The 23,785-nt window shown below is 41.8% G+C and overlaps 1 protein-coding gene and 1 non-coding gene across 8 annotated transcripts in view; both read right to left on the bottom strand.

Annotated features, from left to right (window-relative positions):
- LOC139012658 (butyrophilin subfamily 1 member A1-like) overlaps positions 1-23,785 on the bottom strand; it is a 166,410-nt gene that overhangs the window by 134,657 nt on the left and 7,968 nt on the right. For all 7 annotated transcript variants that reach the window (XM_070418837.1, XM_070418841.1, XM_070418838.1 and 4 more), the window contains exon 2: positions 9,282-9,436. In XM_070418837.1, coding sequence (XP_070274938.1) covers positions 9,282-9,384 — 103 coding nt within the window. In that variant the 5' untranslated portion in view covers positions 9,385-9,436. The remainder of the gene's footprint in view (positions 1-9,281; positions 9,437-23,785) is intronic.
- Positions 9,282-9,427, bottom strand: LOC139013348 (small nucleolar RNA SNORA57). Its single transcript, XR_011471999.1, has one exon. It is a non-coding gene; the product is annotated as a small nucleolar RNA SNORA57 (small nucleolar RNA).

The raw sequence follows: 23,785 nt of genomic DNA, 5'->3' as shown, positions 1-23,785 counted from the left end.
TTTATTTCTGTTGTAGAAGAAATATTTGGCGATATACTAGGGGAATTGTAAAACACCCTAAAGCTTTTTCCCGTGTGTGTGTGTGTGTGTATGTGTGTGTGTGTGTGTGTGTGTGTGTTTCAGAAGATAACAGCAGGCCTCTTCACAGTGTTCAGGAAACCATCAAACCAAGCCCATCACACTGGTCTCAGAAGCTTGAGCAGACATAGATGACCCAACCACCATAAGCTGACCTCAAGAGCACAACAAAACCTAGATTCACAGAACTCAAGCAACAGAAATCTTGTTGTCACCTAGAGCCCTTTAAAAAGCGAGAGGTTAGTCAATCACTAAGGAAGATCTGGTGTCCAGAGCAAATGTGGACACACATAGGACTGACCAATCAAACTCTTCCAGATTGGAATTTCCTTGTTCCCTCTTGCTCTTTCACATTCCTTACTTAGATGGTTTAGTTCCAAGACTATGCAATAAAACTCCTAAATCAGAGTTAATCAATATATATATAACCTCCTTCTCACCCTTATTCCTTAAATTTGCTTTAAGTTTTTATTTGGGAAATTGATCTGACTTTTGTGTCCAGTCTCCTCATCTGTCTGCCTGATGAATAAACCTTGTTTTCTTTTTTTTCTTCAGACTTTAGCTTCTCTGTGAAGGATGGGGAAGGACCCAATGACTTTGTTCCATAATAATAGTTTTCTGTATCTTATGTTTCACATGAAAAATGGAGAGCTGATATATATTTGATCATTCTCTGTCATATAAAATCCTTCTACAAGTGTCTAATAGAAATAGCAGTTTGCCAAAATTAAAATGTGTCATTAAAAAATTCAAATTTTTAAAAATGTATATCTAAAAACTATCAAGATGCAGATACACGAAGAGAAAAAAATGGCGGAGGCTTAGACGGACGTGTTGGTCCTTCGTCCCGGAGCAGATAGGGGCGAGCAGCTGAAACGGGTAACAACCAGCCCGATCAAGCTGGGGAGGTTCAGCTGAGAGACAGTCTGCAGCCAGGAAAGACAGAGAACTCCTGAAAAATGCGGATGGTTAGAGATTGAGGCTGAAACTTCCCCCTGGGCGCCAGCGCAGCGGCGAGACCGCGCCATCTTGGGAAGCGGTTTCCGGCATCCAGAGATCGGCTACTAACCCAGCGGCTACTAACCCGGAGGCAGCGACTTGCGGGCGGCGCGACTGCGGGAGCCCAGAGGAGGCCTGCGCCCCTCCACGGAGGGGCGGACACTCCTGGGCGGCCAGCAGAGGCACAGCGACCACGCCATCTTGGGAAACAGAGCTGCTTGAGACTAGGATCCTGGCCTCAGCACCACCCAGTCTGATCTCAGACGCATACCAGGACCCTGCAGCCACTGGGGACAGAGACCTGTGACCACAGCTACAGACCTGCAGACACGGAAAGTTCGGAGATCCCTGCTGCAGATCCGTGAGTAGCAGAGCCCATCCCCCCTTCCCCCAGGATCGCGGGCAGTGCCAGAGTAACTAACTGATAGACCTACCCCTTGCCGGGGCCTCAGCGCTGCAGAAACTTTGGCCTGAAAGTGCGCGAGCACCTTGGAACTGATCCTACGCGCACTGCGGGCTTCGGAGCCCTGGGCTGGGAGCAAAAACGCGCACAGCACCAGGAACTAATCCTGTGCACACTGCTGGCATCAGACCCCTGGGCTGGGAGCAAAAACGCGCACAGCACCAGGAACTAATCCTGCGCGCACTGCTGGCTTTGGAGCCCTGGGCTGGGAGCATAAGCGCGCACACCACCAGGAACTAATCCTGCGTGCACTGCTGGCATTGGAGCCCTGGGCTGGGAGCAATCGCGCGAACGGGAGTTTGTCCACCTAGCACAGGCCCAGGGACCCGGTTTCTCAGGGCAGGAGGCAGCACCAAGCACCAGTGACTTGACTGTGTTTCTTATCACCTGCGCCTGAGATCCTGATTTCCTGTGCATTCATACTAAGAGCCAGTGAATCCAATTCCTGGTGCAAGGGCACACAGGGACCCTGATTCTCAAGGTGAGGTTGCGCGAAGCAACAGAGACTCTGATACTGAACTCTTGGGGAACTCTGACTCCTGGCGCAAGCTAGGGGGCTCTGCTCTGGTGCTAAACACGCGTCAGGGGGGCCTCTATTTCAGCACAGTGCAGGCAGGGTCCCTAATTCTAAGGGCACGCGCGAGGCCACATTGAGTGTTGGCAACACTGACACAGAGCGAGCCTGGTTCCCACCAACCAACAACAACCACACATCTTAGTGTCAGAGCTCTTCAGTGACACTAGGGTGGTGGGAGCCTCCCACTGCGCACGGCCCAGGCCCACGCAACTCAACCTTTGAACCATCAGGAGATAATCAGAATGAAGAGACGACACAATACCCAGAGGAAAGACAATGAAGAATCACCAAGAAAGGAAATTAATGAAGCTGAAGCGTGCAACATGACAGAAAAAGAATTCAGAATGATGGTTGTACAATTCATTCACCGGATGGATGAGAAAATCAACAACCTATGCAAGAATCAGGAAGAAATGAAAAGTGATATAGCTACAATCAAAAACACCATGGAAAGTTTCAACAGCAGACTAGAAGAAGCAGAAGACCGAATTAGTGAGTTAGAAGATAAGGCAGAGAAACAAGCTCAATCTGAACAGCAACTGGAGAAAAGAATTAAAAAACAGGAGGAGAGCCTAAGGGAGCTTCAGGACAACATGAAACGAAGTAACATACGCATAATAGGGCTGCAAGAAGGACAAGAAGAGCAGCAAGGATTAGAAAATCTATTTGAAGAAATAATGACAGAAAACTTCCCAGATATGGGGAAGAAAAAAGTTACACAAATACAGAGAGTCCCAGGCAAGATGAACCCCAAAAGACCGACACCAAGACACGTCATAATAACGATGGCAAATGTACAAGACAAAGAGAGAATCTTAAAGGCTGCAAGAGAGAAACAGAGAGTTACCTACAAAGGGTCCCCCAGCAGATTATCAAACGATTTCTCAACAGAAACACATCAGGCCAGAAAAGAATGGATGGAAATCTACAAAGTGATGCAAAGCAAAGGACTGAATCCAAGAATACTCTATCCAGCAAGGCTATCATTCAAAATTGAAGGGGAAATAAGAAGCTTCACAGACAAAAAAAGGCTAAGGGAGTTCATCACCACCAAGCCAGCAATGCAAGAAATGCTAAAGGGACTGGTGTAAAAAGAAGAAATAAAGAGCCCAGAAAGAAAGCAGCCACAAAAAAATAGAAATGGCTACAAACAAGTACCTTTCAATAATAACTTTAAATGTAAATGGACTAAATGGTCCAATCAAAAGATATCGAGTGGCTGAATGGATAAAAAAACATGACCCATACATTTGCTGTCTACAAGAGACCCACCTCATTAGAAGGGACTCACACAGACTGAAAGTGAAGGGATGGAAAAATATCTTTCAGGCAAATGGAAATGAAAAAAAAGCTGGGGTAGCAATACTTATATCCGACAAAATAGACCTCAAAGTGAAGGCCATAACCAGAGATAAGGAAGGCCACTTCATAATACTAAAGGGATCAATACAACAAGAGGATATAACCCTGATAAATATATATGCACCCAATGCAGGAGCACCCACATACATAAGAAAACTCCTGGAAGGTATCAGGGGAGAGATCGACAACAATACAATCATAGTAGGGGACTTTAATACACCACTAACATCACTGGATAAATCCGCTAGACAAAAACTCAGCAAAGAAACAGCAATCCTAAATGACTCACTAGATCAGATGGACTTAATTGACATCTTCAGAACACTTCACCCCACAGCTGCGGAATATACATTCCTCTCAGGTGCTCATGGGACATATTCAAAAATAGACCACATATTGGGTCACAAGCAAAGTCTCCACAAATTCAAGAAGATTGAAATCATAAAAAGCATCTTCTCAGACCACGATGGCATAATGTTAGAAATAAACCACAATAAAAACAACCCAAAATACTCAAACACTTGGAAGCTGAATAGCATGTTATTAAATATTGATTGGGTTACCGATGACATCAAAGAAGAAATTAAAAACATCCTGGACACTAATGACAATGAAAACACAACAATCCAAAACCTATGGGACACAATGAAAGCAGTCCTGAGAGGGAAGTTTATAGCTCTACAGGCCTACCTCAAAAAACAAGAAAAAATGGTAGTTAATCATCTAACTCTACAACTCAAAGAATTAGAAAGAGAGCAACAAGAACACCCCAGAGTGAGCAGAAGGAAGGAGATAATAAAGATTAGAGCAGAAATCAATGAAATAGAGACCAAAAAAACAATACAGAAAATCAATGAAACCAAGAGCTGGTTCTTTGAAAGGATAAACAAGATTGACAAACCCCTAGCCAGGCTCACCAAGAAGCAAAGAGAGAGGTCCCAAATAAACCAAATCAGAAATGATAGAGGCGAAATAACAACAGACCCCAAAGAAATACAAATGATTGTTAAACAATACTACGGACAACTCTACTCCAACAAACTAGACAACCTGGAGGAAATGGACAAATTCCTAGAAAAATACAACATTCCAAAACTCAATCAGGAAGAATCTAAAAATCTCAATAGGCCAATAACGATGGAAGAAATTGAAGCAGTCATCAAAAAGCTTCCAGCAAACAAAAGCCCAGGACCAGACGGCTTCTCAGGGGAGTTTTACCAAACTTTTAAGGAAGAACTGAAACCTATCCTCCTCAGATTACTACAAAAAGTCCAAGAGGATGGAACACTTCCAAACACATTTTATGAAGCTAGCATCACCCTAATACCAAAACCAGGTAAAGACAACACAATGAAAGAGAATTACAGGCCAATATCCCTCATGAACATAGATGCCAAAATCCTCAACAAAATCTTAGCAAATCGGATCCAGCAGTACATCAGAAGGATCATACACCATGACCAAGTAGGATTTATCCCAGGGATGCAAGGATGGTACAACATCCGTAAATCAATAAACGTGATACATCACATAAACAAATTGAAAGAAAAAAACCACATGGTCATATCAATTGATGCAGAAAAAGCATTTGACAAAATCCCACACCCATTTTTGATAAAAACTCTCAGCAAGGTGGGAATAGAAGGATCATACCTCAACATAATAAAAGCCATATATGACAGGCCCACAGCCAACATCATACTCAATGGACAAAAACTAACACCATTTCCCCTAAGAACAGGAACAAGACAGGGATGTCCACTCTCTCCACTCCTGTTCAACATAGTCCTGGAAGTATTAGCCATTGCAATTAGACAAGAAGAAGAAATAAAAGGCATCCAAATTGGAAAAGAGGAAGTAAAACTGTCCTTATTTGCAGATGACATGATATTATACATACAGAACCCTAGAGACTCCATCAAAAAACTACTAGACTTAATACATGAATTTGGCAATGTAGCAGGATACAAAATTAACCCCAGAAATCCGAGGCATTTCTATATACCAATAGTGAACTTTCAGAAAGAGAGATTATAAAAACAATCCCATTTACCATCGCACCCCAAAAATTAAGATACCTAGGAATAAACGTAACTAAAGAGGTAAAAGACCTCTACTCAGAAAACTATAGGACGTTGAAAAAAGAGATAGAGGAAGACATAAACAGATGGAAGAACATACCATGTTCTTGGATTGGTAGAATCAACATCATTAAAATGTCCATATTACCCAAAGCAATCTATACATTCAACGCACTTCCCATTAAAATACCAATGGCCTTCTTCAAGGATCTAGAACGAACTCTCCAAAAATTCATCTGGAATAAAAAAAGACCCCGAATAGCTGCAGCGATCCTGAGAAAAAACAAAGTAGGTGGTATCTCAATGCCAGATATCAAGCTGTATTACAAAGCCACTGTTCTCAAAACTGCCTGGTACTGGCACAAGAACAGACATATAGATCAGTGGAATAGAATAGAGAGTCCAGAAATTAGCCCGAACCAATATGCTCAATTAATTTTTGACAAAGGAGGCATGAACATACAATGGAGCCAAGATAGTCTCTTCAATAAATGGTGTTGGGAAAATTGGACAGATATATGCAAGAAAATGAAACTAGACCACCAACTTACACCATACACAAGAATAAACTCAAAATGGATAAAGGACTTAAATGTACGACAGGAAACCATAAAAATTCTAGAAGAATACAAGGGCAGCAAAATCTCAGACATATGCCAAAACAATTTCTTCACTGATACAGCTCCTAGGGCAGTTGAAACTAAAGAGAAACTGAACAAATGGGACTACATCAAAATAAAAAGCTTCTGCACAGCAAAAGAAACCATCAACAAAACAGCAAGAAAACCCACTGCGTGGGAAAACATATTTGCCAACGTCACATCTGATAAGGGCTTAATCTCCAAAATTTATAGGGAACTCATACAACTTAACAAAAAGAAGATAAACAATCCAATCAAAAAATGGGCAAAGGATCTAAATAGATACCTTTCAAAAGAGGACATTCAGAAAGCCAAGAGACATATGAAAACATGCTCAAAGTCACTAATCATCCGAGAGATGCAAATCAAAACAACAATGAGGTACCATCTCACACCTGTCAGAATGGCCATCATCAACAAATCAACAAACGACAAGTGCTGGAGAGGATGTGGAGAAAAAGGAACACTTGTGCACTGCTGGTGGGAATGCAGACTGGTGCAGCCACTATGGAAGGCAGTATGGAGGTTCCTCAAAAAAATTGGAAATGGAACTCCCATTTGACCCTGTGATCCCACTTCTAGGAATATATCCCAAGAAACCAGAAACACCAATCAGAAAGGATATATGCACCCCGATGTTCATAGCAGCACAATTCACCATAGCTAAGATCTGGAAACAGCCTAAGTGCCCATCAGTAGATGAATGGATTAGAAAGCTGTGGTACATCTACACGATGGAATACTATGCTGCTGTAAAAAAGAAGGAATTCTTACCATTTGCAACAGCATGGATGGAACTGGAGAGCATTATGCTAAGTGAAATAAGCCAGTCAATGAAGGAAAAATACCACATGATCTCACTCATTCATGGATAATAAAGACCATTACAAACTTTTGAACAATAATAGATACAGAGGCAGAGCTGCCTCAAACTGATTGTCAAACTGCAGTGGGAAGGCCAGGGAGGGTTGCGGGGGAGGAGGGAGGGGATTAAGAGATCAACCGAAGGACTTGTATGCATCCATATAACCATAACTAATGGACACAAGACACTGGGGGGTAAGGGAGGGCAGGGGTCTGTCAAGGGCGGGGGGGAAAAAAGGACACTTATGTAATACACTTTGTAATACTTTTAGCGAAAAATAAAAAATAAAAAAAAAATAAAAAAAAAGAAGAAAAAAAAGATGCAGATACACATATAGTCTGTAGGTCTCAAATAAATGTATTAAATTGAAAAATTATTTCAGGAATAATAATTTTGGTGGCTACCTTTTAAAAATCTTATTGATTCCTTTGACAGAATTTATTTTATTATCATTTCATTGTTAGATTTAATGTATTTTCGTTAATGTATTGAATATGTGTAGTTGATTCTTACTATTGAGTATTATGGTGTATAAAGTAGTTATAAAATTAAAAGATCTTAAACCACTTCTTCTAGAGAAAATCCAAGTGTAGGTTCCTGGTACCTCCAGGCATAACACTTTCCTCAATCAATGAGTACGTGCTTGCTTTGTGTGGATTTCCATTTATCACATGCCTATGGAGCTGCCTTAACGTGTAGGAGGAAGGAATATGAAGTATTAAATGTAAGTGAGGAGTGTTCTAAATCAAATGACCTAAGCATGAATTGAACACTTACACTTCAGCCACACTGTAAAATGCCAATACTTCAAAGGTATATGATTAATAAACGTTAAGGAATAAATTACCACTTCATTGAAAATGAAAGCATAATCTCAGCAAAGACGAACGACAAAATTTAAAAATGTTTAAAGTTTTCCTTGTGGTTCAAATTGATGCATAATTCTGAGAACTGGAACAATAAGTTTCAAAGACAATTCACCAATAAGGGCAATGTTGTTTTTTACATTCCTCAAACACTGGGTGCAATAGGAACTAAGAATGGACATGTAAACATTGAAGTTGTCAAGTAATACTTCTTCTGAAATAAACAGTATCAGTAATTCATCTTCTGGCCTTTTGGAATAAAATGTTAACATTCGTTATTATAAGGGACATGTACTTAAAACATGGTGAAAAGGCATAGAGTAAAAGCACCCTTCTGTCCCTAATTGTATTTGTAGGAGGAGTCATATGATGTCTGTTAAAAACTTTAAATTTATTTCTAAATCTCATTTCCTCTGAAAATAACTTACATTATTGTTTAAAGAAAAACTTTTAACTTTTAATGATTATATTAGTGTGTTATGAAAATATCTCATGAAAAAATATCTTATAAACATCCAAGGTCAATAAGTTCTCATGCCATTCATATAATATTTCCAATTGAAAGATATATTATTGATCATAATTCCTTAATATATAATGCCCTCTACAAACATTTAAAGTATTACAGTTTGCAGAATTAATAACTATTTCAATACAAAGAAAGAACAATCACTATGATGAAAAAAATACAGCCAGGAAATATTATGTAAAATATTGTATAACTGGGAACACTTAGATAATATGATCAAAGGCAATCAAAATGTGAGCCCCAATTTCACACTTTAAAAATGATTGATATCAAAATTTTCACAGTCTTTAATAATGGATAATGGAGTGAGGAATTTCAAATAGGAATTTTCAAGTCTTCTCTGCTATCATAAGGGTGGAAGAAATATAAATGTTTAAACTACGTAGTAATCTGTCCTTTAACTTGGATTATGTGACAAAGATCTCAAGTTAATATATGTTTTACAGAAAATATATAGAGAATGAAAACCATATGACTAATTGCCCAATACCCTTTATCTCACAAAATTTATAATGAAACTATGGCAAGTCTCTGGAAGATAGAAGAAGCTAATGTCCATAGAGAAAGAAAGGACAAAATAAAAAAGAAAGAAAAATGGAGGGTTGGTAACAGAAATGGAGAGAACTTCGTATGGGAAAAGTTTGTAACCAATAGATTGGGAAAAGGTAGAATCAACATCCTGGAGAAGGGCAATCCAATGTATAGTTTTTAAAAAACAGGGAATGATAGAGGCACCAAGAAAGCAGTCATTGAAAGAGACAATGGAGTAAAGGATTGTCAGAGAAATTTTACTAAACTGTTTCTGAAGATTTTTTTTTACCCATGTCCTGGCGCTTGGGGATAGAACCGGTGGACTGGAAATCGTCAGCATGGAAGGCATGACGCCCAGGGGGCCGGGGCTCTCTCCCTCTGTCTCCGTTCATTACGGGAACTGGGACCGCACGCCAGAACACCAACAAGAGGAGGGGTGAAGACCTTTTGAGAAATAAAATGAAAAGCTCAATGTAAGTACCATAAAAACGTACACTAAAGAAAACATTAAATTATTGAAAAATTCTAGTGAGAAGTTAAACCTGTCAAAATTCAGATAAAGAAATACACACACAGAGTACATGTACAACATGCACAAACAGTGGCAGAAATCTATCTTTAACCAAACAAACACCAGCCATTTGAAATGCTATGTATATTATTAGTAAAGTTTGCTTAACAGAAAGTGTCTGCAAACATAGACTTAAACAATAAAATAAAACTAAGACATAATAAAGGGAGAAATTGCATAACAAATTGCAATGGCAAACTTTGGTTGGAAAGTAAAGATAATGAGACAAATTAATACCAAAAGACGGGTATGTTAAAATTTAGCAAGTTTATCATTGAAACTTGAAAACAATACTTACACATCGACACTTTAAAAACACCAACATTATTAATAACATGTACTTGCTGAGATAATCTTTCTACATAAATTCAAATGACACACTAAAAACGTAAGTAATACTAGGGGATATTGAAGTGCAAATGAAGATAGCAAACCTCTGTTGGAAAGATAAAGAACCAAAATCATCTTATATAACAAAAGGCTAATATGCAAATAGACCCAACTGTGGAACAACCAGAACAACCAAACAACCAAACAACTGGTTGCTATGAGGTTCACTGACCACCAGGGGGTGTGTGTGGAGCATGGCTGGTGTTGCCCATGGCAGGATGGTGGAGCAGGTGAGCAGAGGTGCCAGAGCACGTCAGGGCACCAGTTGCTGTTATCCGGGTGAGCCTCTGAGGGTTACTGGAAATTCTTTGCTCCTGCACACCGTGGGCCTGCCTGGTGCTCACACCTGCTGCCAGCGCCAGCTCCGCTTGCACCCACTGCTGATGTTTGAGCTGCCGCTCACACCCACTGCCAGCAGCAGCCCTGCTCAAACCCACTGCTGGTGTCTGGCGCCGGTCCCGATCACTTGGATCACTTGGAGCAAGTGGCAGCTGATGGCCCGATCACCCCTGAGGGCTTCTCCCCCTGCTCCTGAGGAGCGATTGGTGCAACAGCCGCAACTCATATCCGTTGACAGCGCTGGCCCTGCTTGCACCAGCTGCTGGCACCAGCCCAAATTGCCCACACCATCAGTGAGTGTGAACTGTGGCGATGGGAGTGGGGCTGCTGGCAGACAGGGGCCTGAGACTGTGGTGGGAGGGACCTGGTGGGGGCATAGAGGATGGGCCGAGACCCACCCCTGTGCCCACTGCAGCCTCGTGGCCCACAGTTCCTTTCAAGGTGCACAAATTCGTGCACTGGACCCCTAGTGTAAAAATAAATATGTTGAAGTTGAGGACGATGATCATTAAAAGTTGAGAACAAAGGTATAAGAACCAAATTAAACAATAGCCAAGTACAAAGCGAAATACATTAATGGACTTGCTCTTTTCCTATTCACACATATCTGAAAAATGAAAGGAAGAAAGAACCAATTCAATCTAAATAAAGAGGTGATGTCAGGAAGGGAGGAGAACAAAAATTTGAAGAACCTACAGTTTTCTCTCTGGTTCAAATGATTTATATTTGTGAGTATAACGAATATAAAGTACAAAAGGTCAGAAATCACCAACCAGAGGTATGCTGCTTGATATTTCCTCCCCCTTGGTCCAAAAGCTACTGAAATTGAAAGTGCAACCATAAGAGGACTTAGAACAGGGTTTTCTCCTTGGTAAACAATGACACTCATTGGTCTTTCATTGGGCCTTCTATATGTTTCAAGACAAAAATGCAAACACACACACATATTTAAGATACTCTAAAAGTGATGAGGAAGCATACATTAAAGGCACCCATTGTCAAGAACTGTATGTGAAGTAATAGACACATGACACCTGCTACATACATTCAAGAGATATATTCCTAAATTTCACTCTGTTTGAATACAAAAATATATTTGAAACATGTCTTTAAGGAAGACAGATTTTAAACTATTAATGTTTATTTAGTGTTTTATGAAAATGTCTTTTGGAAAATTCTAGTCTAATAGCTTCTGGTGCCATTCATATAAAAAAATTGGAATTAAGATATTATCAGTAAAGGGGATCCCAGATGTCCGCAGAGTAGATGGAAACTACACTTACCTCCTCCCAGCGCCAAACCAGATTTACAACTAATTTATAGATCAACCAGTTGAATAGTAGCAGAAAAGAAGTCTTTAACCAACGATGTATAGAAGTAGCCAGATATGTCTATTGGTCATCTGTCTGTCCTCTTTGGAGAAGTATCTATTCAGGTCCTTTGCCATGACCCAGAAATTTTTCTTCTAGGACCATTTCCAAAGAAATCCAAAACACTAGCTTGAAATATTATATGCTCCCCTATGTTCATTAGAGTATTATTTTCAATAGCCAAGAGTTGGAGGCAGCCTTAATGCCCATCATTATGTAAGTATATAAAAAAGCTATGGTATGTTTACATAATGGAATACTATTTGGCTGTAAAAAGAGAAATTGTAAATTTTGTGACAGCGTAGCTGGACCTTGGAGAGTATTATGCTGAGTGAAATAAGACTGTTAGAGAAAGACAAATACTGTACAGTTTCACTTATACATGGAATCTAATGAACAAAATAAACAAACAACATAGAAACAGAAGCTACATAGACACTAGTAAAAAGAGCAGAGACATGGAAAGGCCTGGCCCTGTGCCCATATGTGGCAGGTGAAAATACTCTAGGAGGCAGATTGGCCCCTCCTTCTTACAGCCACATCCTGTGGAGCCAGAGAGAAACAATGGATTGGTGGATCACTTGGAGCTTCAAGCAGGTTGCTGAAAGCCAAAGGATGACAGTTTCTGATAGTGGTTAGCACCTAAGTACCTCAGAGGAAGCCCAGAATTGGCAGAAAGAACAGTCAGCCATGGCCATCAAAAGAGTAGGATACAAAGCGAGCTCCAGAGATTCCAAAATGGTGGTGGAGTAAGTGGAAGCTACACTGACACTCTCCCAGAACCAGACTAGAATTACAACTAAAATACCAAAAGAACAGCCTGAATAATCAAATGAAGACCAGCTGGATAGAACAATGATAACCAAGACAGGACATGTAGTCACATAGAGACTGGTAGGCAGTACAGAGGTGTGAAAGGGCTGACTTGACTTTCACATACAGCAGCTGAGGTTCTAGAGAGATATATCAGTTGGAGTGGGTTCCCACTGAGAAGTCTGGGATCAAAACCCCAACCTGGGCTCCCCACCCCAGAGCACCAGAACTGAGAAAGGTGCCCACATAACATCTGGCTGTGAAAAGCAGCAGGGTTGCTGGCTGCCAGAAAGAGCTGGCTGGAAATGCAGGCACCCTCTTGAAGGGCCAATGCACAAAATTTTGTGTGCAGCCACTCACCTTGGGCTGTGGCAGAGGGAGGACAAACTAAACTAGAGCTGTGTGAGCAGAATCTAGGATTGAGGGCTCTGGGGTTAGAGCTTGGAAGGCAACCACCCTGGGTTCTTGTGCTGAGTCATTCCCTCACACTGCAGAGGACATCTTTCACCCACAGACCTTTAGAACTATCTAGGAAGTTTCCCCTGGGGGAAAAGGAATTGCCCCACCCTATTGGAAAACTTCTCATCCCACTATGTGGTTAATAGCCTGAGGCTAATCAAGACAGAATATGAAAGAGACTGCAGGCATAGGTGGGTCTCTGGAGGTTCTGAGTCTTTGATTGATATCCTGCTGAGTCTGGGGTTACAAAAAGTGAAGCTTGATGCATATCTTGCTTCTTTCCAAAGGCACCCATCCCCAGCAGAGGGTGCCACAAGCTTGGATTGCTGATAGATCCAAATGGTACTGAGGGCTCTTCATAAACAACGTCTGACATTGTCCTGCACCAGAGACTTGTATTCATAGCAGGTATGCCTAACACATAGACACAAACCCAAACAGGCAGCCAAAGTGGGGAGACAGAAAAACAAGCCCCAAATGAATAAAAGGGAATTCTTCAGAAGGAGAACTAAATGAAATGGAGTTAAGATATTTATGAGATATAGGGTTCAGAATAACGATGTCAAAGAAGTTCAACAGCATGAGAAAAGACAGTAACTAAGAAAAAAGACCGGATGGAAATGAAGAATCACATAGCACTAATAAAGAACACATTGGAAGGAATACACAGCAAATTAGGAGAAGCTGAGGATGGGTTCAGTGAATTAGAAGACAAGGCAGAAAAAAATCACTCACCAAACCGGTTTGGCTCAGTGGATAGAGGGTCAGCCTGCTGACTGAAGGGTCCCGGGTTCGATTCCAGTCAAGGGCATGTACCTTGGTTGTGGGCACATCCCTAGTGGGAGGTGTGCAGGAGGCAGCTGGTCAATGTTTCTCTCTCATCAATGTTTCTAAATCTCTATTCCTCTCCCTTTCTCTATGTAAAAAATCAATAAAATATATTTTTTAAAAAAAGAAAAAAATCACTCAATCAGAGAACCAAAAAGAAAAAAAAACCCACAATTTAAAAACAGGAGGACAGCTTAAGGGGGCCATGGAACAACATGAAACATAACAATATTCCCATAATAGGAGTCCCAGAGGTGAAGAAAATGAGGAAGGGATAGAGAACCTATTTTTAAAAATAATTATGGCAGAAAACTTCCCTAACATGGTGAAAGAAAAAGACACACAAATTCTGGAGGCACAGAGAATCCCAAGCAGGAAGAGCTGAAACAGGCCCATGACTAGACACATCATAATTAAAATGCCAAACATTAAAGAAAACTGGAGACTCGTAAAGGCAGTAAGAGAAAAGGAATTTGTTACTTTAAAAGGAGCTCCCATATTGCTGTCAGCCGATTCTTCATAAAAAGAAAACAAAACAAAACAAAAACAAAAAAAAACAAAAACAACTCTGCAGGACAAAAGGGAATGGCATGAAGTATTCAAGGTAATTAGAAAGCAAGGATCTGAAACCAAGATTACTATATCCAACAAGGCTATCACTCAGAATAGATGGTGAAATAAACAGTTTCTCTGACAAACAAAGGCTTAGGAGTTCATCACCACCAAGAAATGCTAAAGGGACTGCTGTAATGAGAAGAAATAGAGTGAGAGAAACATAGGCATAAAGAATTAAAATGGCAACAAATGAGGACCTATCAATAATAAGCTTAAATGCAAATGTATTAAATGCTCAAATGAAAACAGTGGTCGCCAACCTTTCAGACCTCACGCATGACCAGTTGGCGACCGCCGCTCCAAAGGTTTCCTTAAACCAGCTATTGCCAAACTTTTGGACCTCACGGACCACCAGTGGTCTGCAGACCAATGGTTGGCAACTGCTGAATTAAAAGACATAGGATAGCTGAATAGATAGGAAAACATGACACAATTATATGCTGTCTACAAGACACCCACCTCAGAAGAAAATGATCACACAGGATAAGAGTGAAGGGATGGGAAAAAATTTTAATATGCAAATGGGAACAAAAAGCTGGGCTAGAAATATAAGTATCTGACAAAATAGACTTCAATATGAAGGCCATGCCATAGTCGGTTTGGCTCAGTAGATACAACATCAGCCTACAGACTGAAGGGTCCTGGGTTCAATTCCAGCCAAGGATACATGCCCAGACTGCAGGTTCGGTCCCCAGTAGGTGGCATGCAGGAGGCAGCTGATCAATGATTCTCTCTCATCATTGGTGTTTCTACCTCTCTTCCTCTCCCTTACTCTCTAAAATCAATAAAGAAATATATTTAAAACATATATATATGAAGGCCATCATAAGAGACAATAAATTTCACTACATATTACAAAATATATAGATCCAACATGATGAGATAAAACTTCTGGAAGGCTTTAAGGGAGAGATTGACAGAAATACAGTCATAATGGGAGAACTTAACACCCTGCTTACTTCACTGGAGAGATCTTCCAGAAAAAAATTAACAAGGAAATGGTGTCTATAATGACACAGTAGATTACATAGATTTGACATTTATAGAACATTTCACCCCAAAGTTGCAGAATATACATTCTTCCCAAGTGCATATGGGTCATTCTCAAAGGTACACCACATATTAGGAAACAAAACAAGTCTTTACAAGTTCAAGAAGATTAAAATCTTATCAAGCATACTCTCAGAACACAGTGGAATGAAATTAGAAATCAACTACAATAAAAACACTCATAAACATTCAAACACATGGAGGCTAAACAGCTTGATGTTAAACAATGATAGGGTTACCAATGAGGTTAAAAAAGAAATTAAAAAATTAATGGAAACAAATAAAAATGAAAACACAACAATCCAAAATCTTTGGGACACAGGTAAAGAGTCCTGACAGGGAAGTTCATAGCATTGCAGGACTACCTCAAATAACAAGAAAAAGTAATAAGAAATTATTTAACTGTACAATTTAAAGAATTCAGTGGAGAATAAAGCAAGAATAGCCCACAGAAGGTAGAAAGAAGGAAATAATAAATATTAGAAAAGAAATAAATGACATAGAGACTAAAAAAAAAAATGCAGAAAATGAATGAAACCAAGACCTGGCTCTTTGAAAACATAAAAAGATTGATAAACATTTAGCCAGACTCAGCAAGAAATAAGGAGACAGGACCCAATTAAACAAAATTAGAAACGAAAGTGGTGAAGTCACAACTGATATCACAGAAATTCAAAGGAGTGTAAGAAAATACTGTGAGCAACTATATACCAACTAGAGGCCCGGTGCACGAAATTCATGCACTGGTGGGTGGGGTTCCCTCAGCTTAGCCTGCCCCTCTCACAGTCCGGAGCCCTCTTTGGATGTCCTACTGACAGCCACAGTCTGGCAGTAGAGGCTCAGAGCGGGCATCCCGTGTGTCTGTGTGTGTGTGTGTGTGTGTGTGTGTGTGTGTGTCTGCTGGGGCCTGCCCCCAGCCATGCCACATAGGCTCAGAGCAGTTGTTGTGTGTGTGTCTGTGTATGTGCATGTGTGTGTGTGAGTGTCCCCTGGGGGTCTGCCCCCAGCCACATTGGAGGCTCAGAGCAGGCACTGTGTGTGTGTGTGTCTGTGTGTGTGTGTATGTGTGTGTGTGTCTGCTGGGGGCCTGCCCACAGCCACACCGTGGAGGCTTGGAGCAGGAGACCCACTGTGTTGATCTCTCAGGCTCCTGGCCTCCACTGCATGTTGTGCTCTCCCTTGAGCTGTGGCCAGGGTGGGGTGCTGCCTGCAGGCCGCTCTTTCCTGTTCATGGATCACTGGATTGCCATGGCGACCCAGGGGTAGGCCCTCTTGGTACTGCCTGCAGGCCGCACTTTCTTGCTCTGGGATAGCCATGGTGACCCAGGAGCAGGCAAACCTGGGTGCTGCCTTCAGGGCACACTTTCCTGCTCTGGGATCACCATGGCAATCCAGGAACAAGCTCACACGGGGGCTGCCTGCCCTCCACACTTTCCTGCTCTGGGATCACCATGGGGACCCAGGAGCAGGCCCAACTGGGGGCTGCCTGCAGGCCGCACTTTCCTGCTCTGGGATCCCCACAGCGACCCAGGGGCAGGCCCTGCTGGGTGCTGCCTGTGGGTGTCACTTTCCTGCTCTTAAATCGCCATAGGATCCTGGCTGGGGTGGGGCTTAGGCAGCACACGGGGGTCCCGGCTGAGGACAGGGCTGCCCAGGGGGCCTGGATGGCGGCTCACACTGTCCAGCCCTGCCTGCAGTATGCAAATTAGCCACCGTATTTGTTGGCAGCTAATTTGCATATCACACTGATTAGCCAATGGGAGGCGTAGTGACGGTATGGTCAATTACTATCGTTGTCTATTATTAGATAGGACAAGCTGAACTAGTTGGACAAAAGGGACAAATTCCTAAAAAAGACAATCTTCCAAAACTGAATCTAGAAGAATAAGAAAACCTGAATAGGCCAATAACAATTGATGAAATTGAAGCAGTTGTCAAAGAATTCCCAGCAAATTAAAGCCCTGGTCTTGTTGGCTTCAGAGGGAAGTCTTACTAAACATTCAAAGAAGAACTAACACCCATCCTCCTCAAACTGTTCCAAAAAATCTAAAAGGAAGAACACTTCCAAACTCTTTTACGAAGCCAACACTGCCATAATGCTAAAACCAGATAAAGACACTCCAAAGAAAAGGAATTATGAGCCAGTATCCTACATGAACTTAGATGTTAAAATCCTCAACAAAATATTAGCAAGTAGGATCCAGCGATATATTAAAAAGATCATACACCATGACCAAGTAGGATTGATTTCAGGGACGTCACACTGGTACAATATTCACACACAAAAAATGAACACTTTAAGTCGCATAAACAAATTGAAAGACAAAAATTAAATAATTGTATCAATAGATGCAGAAAAAGCATTTGACAACCTCCAACAACAATTTTTGATAAAAACTCTCAGCAAAGTGGGAATACAGGGATCATACCTCAATATAATGAGGGCAGTAAATGAGAAACCTACAACGAACATCATATTCAATGGCAAAAACTAAAACCTATTCCCCTAAGAACAAGAGTAAGATATCCGCTGTCACTAAAATAATATCCAAATATATAAGGAGCTCATACAACAGGGATATCCACTGTCACCACCCTTATTCAACATAGAACTAGAAGCCTCAGCCAAAAGGATCAGAGAAGAAGAAATTGTAAAAGGCATCCAAATTGGAAAGGAGGCAGTAAAACTGTCATTATTCGCAAATGAAATGATATTGTACATAGAAAACCCTAAAGACTCCACCAAAATAAATTACTAGATTTAATAAATGAATTAGGCGATGCAGCAGGATACAACATTAACATCCACAAATATAGGGTGATTCCATACACTAGTAAAGAATTCTTAGAAAGACAAACTAAAACAACAATCTAACATACCATTGCACAAAATGATTAAGATCCTTAGGAATAAATTTAACTAAGTAGGTAAAAGACTTATACTAGGAAAACTACAGGACGGTAAAAAAGAGATAGAGGAAGACATAAACCAGTGGAAGAATAAACCTTGTCATGGATTGATAGAAGTAACATTATTAAAATGGCCATACAATGCAAAGCAATCTATGCATTCAACACAATCCCTATTAAAATACCAATGGCATGTTTTGCAGATGTAGAACTCATACTCCAAAAATTTATATGGAATTGAAAAATAACCTGAATAGCCGCAGCAATCTTGAGAAACAGGAACCAAGTTAGAGGAATCACAATACCAGATATCAAGTTATACTACAAAGCCACTGTAATCAAACCAGCCTGGTACTGGCACAAGAACAGACATATAGATCAATGGAACAGAACAGAGAACGCATTAATGGACCCAATCCATTGTGCTAAGTTAATATTTGACAAAGGAGGCAAGAGCATACAATGGAGTCAAAGTCTCTTCAATAAGTGTTGTTGGAAAAATTGGAGAGATACATGCAAAAAGATGAAACTAGACCATCGACTTACCTCATAAATTACAATAAACTCAAAATAGATAAAAGATTCATATATAAGACATGAACCCATGAAAATCCTACAAGAAACAATAGGCAGCAAAATCTCAGACATCTCATGTATAAATATGTTTGCAGATACATCTCCTAAGGCAAAGGAAGCTAAAGAAAAAAATAAACAAATGGGACTACATCAAAATATAAAGCTCTACACAGCAAAAGAATCCATCAACAAAATTAAAAGTGAGCCCACTGTGAGAACATAACTGGCAATGATACATCTGATAAAGGGTTAATATCCAAAATATATAAAGAACTCATACAACTTAACAAAAGGAAGACACAATCCATTGGAAAAATGAGCAGCCCTAGCTGGTTTGGCTTAGTGGATAGTGTGTTGACCTGCAGAGTCAAGGGTCCTGGTTTCGATTCTGGTCCAGGGCACATGTTCAGGTTTCAGGCTTGATACCCAGAAGGAATCATGCAAGAGGTAGCTGATCAATGATTCTCTCTCATCATTGATGTTTCTATCTATTTTTCCCTCTCCCTTCCTCTCTGTAATCAACAAAAAAATATATATATATATTAAAAAATTAAAATACAGAAATGGGCAAAGATCCTAAATAGACACTTCTCCAAAGCAGACATACAAATGGCCAAGAATCATATAGAAAAAATCTCAAAGTCACTGATTATCAGAAAGCTTCATATTAAAATGACAATGAGGTATCACCTCACACATGTCAGAATGACTACCGTCAACAAATCAACAAACGACAAGTGCTGGCAAGGTTGTGGAGAAAAGAGAACCCTGGTACACTGCTGAGGGGAATGCAGACTGGTGCAGCCATTATGTAAAACAGTATGGAGTTTCCTCAAAAAATTAAATATGGAACTGCCATTTGACCCAGTAATCCCACCTCTGGAAATATATCCTAAAAACCCCAAAACACCAATCAGAAACAGTATATGCACCTCTCTGTTAATAGCAGCATTATTTACAATAACTAAGATTTGGAAACAAATGCCAAGTGCCCATCAACACATGAATAGATAAAAAAAAAAGCTGGTATTTATACAGTGGAATACTATGCAGCTGTAAAAAAAGAGGGATTTCTAACCCTTTGGGACAGCATGGATGGAAATGGTGGCTATTATGCTAAGTGAAGTAAGCCAATTGGAGAAAGACAAATATGGCATGATCTCACTTATTTGTGGAATCTAATGAACAAAATGATTTGACCAACAAAATAAGACCCAAAGCATAGAGGCATGCAACAGACTGACATACCTCAATGTGGGTGTGGGAGAACAAGGAGAAATAAACCAAAGAACTTATATACTTATATGTATAGCCATGGACATGGTCTATAGCAGCCGTGGGCAAACTATGGCCCGAGGGCCAGATCCGGCCCTTTTGAAATGAATAAAACTAAAAACAAAAAAGACCGTACTCTTTTATGTAATGATGTTTACTTTGAATTTATATTAGTTCACACAAACACTCCATCCATGCTTTTGTTCCGGCCCTCCGGTCCAGTTTAAGAACCCATTGTGGCCCTCGAGTCAAAAAGTTTGCCCACCCCTGGTCTATAGTGTGGTGAAGACCTGTAAGGGGGGGGGTGGTTGGGTCAGGGTTGGGCAGAGGCAGGTAAAGGGGTAGGGGGAGAGAAATGGAAGACATCTGTAATACTGTCAACAACAACAACAAAACAAACAAACAAAAAAGAACTAACAACTATTCTTCTCAAACTATTTTCAAAACATTAAAGAGGGAAATTAAACTAATTTTATGAGCCCAGCATTATCTTAATTCCAAAATCATATAAAGACACTACAAAGAAAAACATTATAGACCAATATCTCTGATAAACACAGATGGAAAAATCCTCAACAAATTATTACCACACCAAATTCAGCAATACATTAAATATATTGTACACCATGTTCACTTGGGATTAATTCCTGGAATGCAAGGTTGGTACAACATCTGCAAATCAATTAATGTGATACACCTCATAAATAAAATGAAGGATAAAAATCATATGATGATAACAGTCAATTTCAAAAAAAGTGACAAAATCCAACACATATTTATGATGAAAACTGTTAGCAAAATGGTAGAAAACATACCTCAACATAATAAGGCCATGTATGACAAACCTACAGAAAACATCATAATAAACTACAGACCCAGTGCACGAAAATTTGTGCACTCGGTGGAGGGGGGAGGGGTGATCCTCCAACTGGCCTGCACCTTCTCACTGTCTAGGACCCCTCAGGGGATGTCTGACTTCTACAAAGGCAGAAGAGGCTCCCACCACTGCCATTGTGCTCGCCAGCCTTGAGCCCAGCTTCTGGCTGAGCAGTGCTACCCTTGTGAAGGCACACTGACCACCAGGGGGCAGCTCCTGCATTGAGCATCTGCCCCCTGGTGGTCAGTGCGCATCATGGCAACCAGTTGTTTCACCATTTGTACAATTTGCATATTACCCTCTTATTATATAGGATGAGGAAAAACTAAAAGCATTTCTCTTAAGGTCAGTAACAAGGCATGGATGTCTGCTTTCAACAGTCTTATTCAACATAATACTGAAAGCCCTAGACACAGCAACCAGACAACAAGAATAAATAAAAGACATCCAAATAGGAAAGTAAGTAGTAAAATTGTCATTAATTGCAGATGGCATGATACTGTCCATAAAGAACTCTAAAGATTCTACCAAAAAGCTATTGGAACTGATTAATAATATTCAGTAAAGTAGCAGGGTACAAAAATAATTATCCAGAAATCTGTTGCATTTACATACACCAATAATGAACTATCAGCCCTAGCCAGTTTTGCTCAGTGGATAGAGCATCGGCCCACCAACTGAAGGGTTGCAGGTTTGATTCCAGTAAAGGTCGTGTACCTCATTTGAAGGCTCAATCCCAACCCTGCTTGATGCAAGTGCAGGAGGCAACCAATCAATATGTCTCTCTGACATAGATGTTTCTCTCTCTGTCTCTCCCCCTCCATTCCACTCTCTCTTAAAATCAATGAAAAAATATCCTCAGGTGAGGATTAACAATAATAATAATAATCATCATCATCATCATCCTATCTAATAAAAGAGAAAGATGGTAATTAACCGTAGCTCCGACACGCTTCCCATTGGCTAATCAGGGCAATATGCAAATTAACTGCCAACCAAGATGGCAGCCGGCAGCCAGGCAACTGAAGCAAACAGGGAGGCTTGCTTGCTCCAGTGGCGGAGGAAGCCAGGTTCCCCGCCTGTCACTGCCAACCTCTCAGCTGCTCTCTAAGAAACTATGTTGCAAATATAGAAGCTAAACAAAACCCAGAAACCTGCTTTCATTCAGCTGGGATCTCAGAGCTGGAGTAGCAACAAAGTTTCAAATACAGAAGGTAAACAAAGCCCAGAAACCTGCTTTCAGCAGCCGAGGTCTCAGAGCTGGAGCTGAGTCTCAGAGCTAAGGATGCCTCTCAGCTCCAGTGACAGCCATAGAAGGTAAATAAATCCCAGAATAAAAAAGAAAAAAGAAAAAAAAGTGAGGTTGGGAGCTTCAGTCACCTGCCAGCCTGAAAAAGGCCCTCAGCCCCTCACCCAGACTGGCCAGGCACCCAAGTGGGACCCCCACTCTGAAGGGGGTGTGACCAGCTGCAAACAGCCATCATCCCCTCATCCAGGCTGGCCAGGCACCCCAGTGGGGACCCCCACCCTGATCCAGGACACCCTTCAGGGCAAACCAGCCAGCCTCCACCTGTGCACCAGGCCTCTATCCTATATAGTAAAAGGGTAATATGCCTCCCAGCACTGGGATCAGCGGAGCCGCGAGGCCTCCCAGCACTGGGATCAGCAGAGCTGCAAGGTCTCCTGTCCTGGGGATCAGCAGAGCCACAAGGCCTCCTGAACCCAGGATCACCAGAGCCGCGAGGCCTCCCAGAACCAGGATCAGCGGAGCAGCATGGCCTCACTGCCCCGGCGTCAAGCAGAGCCATGAGGCCTCCTAGCCCCTGGAGCAGCATGACAGGGGGCAGCACCCAAACCCCCTGATCGCCCTGCAGCTCTGTGTGTGACAGAGGGCAAGGTCACAACTTCCCTATTCGCCCTGCTCTGTTGAGAAAGGGGAAGGCGCCCCAACCACCTGATGGGCCCTGCTCTGTGCCTGATAGGGGGGAGCTCCCCAAACCCCTGATCGACCCTGCTCTGTGTGTGGTGGGGTGGAGCCACAACCTCCCCATTGACCCTGCCTTGAGTGTGACAGGGGGTGGCGCCCCAACCCCCAATCGGCCCACCCCGAGCATGACTTGGGGTGGCATCGCAACTTCCTGATCAGCCCTGCTCTGTGCATGACAGGGGGGATCTCCTCAACCCCCTGATTGGCCCTGCTCTGTGGGTGACAGGGGGGAGCTCCCCAACCCCTTGATCGGCCCTGCTCTGTGTGTGACAGGGTATGGAGCCCCAACCCTCCTGATGGGCCCTGCTCTGTGTGTGACAGGGGTGGCGCCACAACCCCCTGATCTGCCCTGCTCTGTACATGACAGGGGGTGGCGCCACAACCTCCCATTGACCCTGCCTTGTGTGTGACAGGGGGCGGCACCTCAAACCCCCAATTGGCCCTACCCTGAGCATGACTGAGGGTGGCATCGCAACCTCCTTATCCTCCTTGCTCTGTGCATGACAGGAGGTGGCACCCCAACTCCCCAATCAGCCCTACTCTGAGCCCTTCCAGGGGCTGTGGGGCAGGCATCTAGGGATTGGGCCTGCCCTCTGCCACCCGGGAGCGGGCCTAAGCCAGCAGGTTGTTATCTCCCCAGGGGTCCCAGACTGTGAGAGGGCACAATTGGGGCCTCTAGTAATAATCCTATCTAATAATAGAGAAGCATGGTAATTAACCATAACTTCGCTAC

The sequence above is a fragment of the Myotis yumanensis genome, unplaced genomic scaffold, assembly GCF_028538775.1.
Source record: "Myotis yumanensis isolate MYYU_CA2020_CCGP unplaced genomic scaffold, mMyoYum1.0.hap1 SCAF_6, whole genome shotgun sequence".
In the NCBI taxonomy this organism is placed as follows: domain Eukaryota; kingdom Metazoa; phylum Chordata; class Mammalia; order Chiroptera; family Vespertilionidae; genus Myotis; species Myotis yumanensis.
The sequence above is the reverse complement of the archived record's forward strand: the minus strand, read 5'-3'. Positions and strand labels throughout refer to the sequence as shown.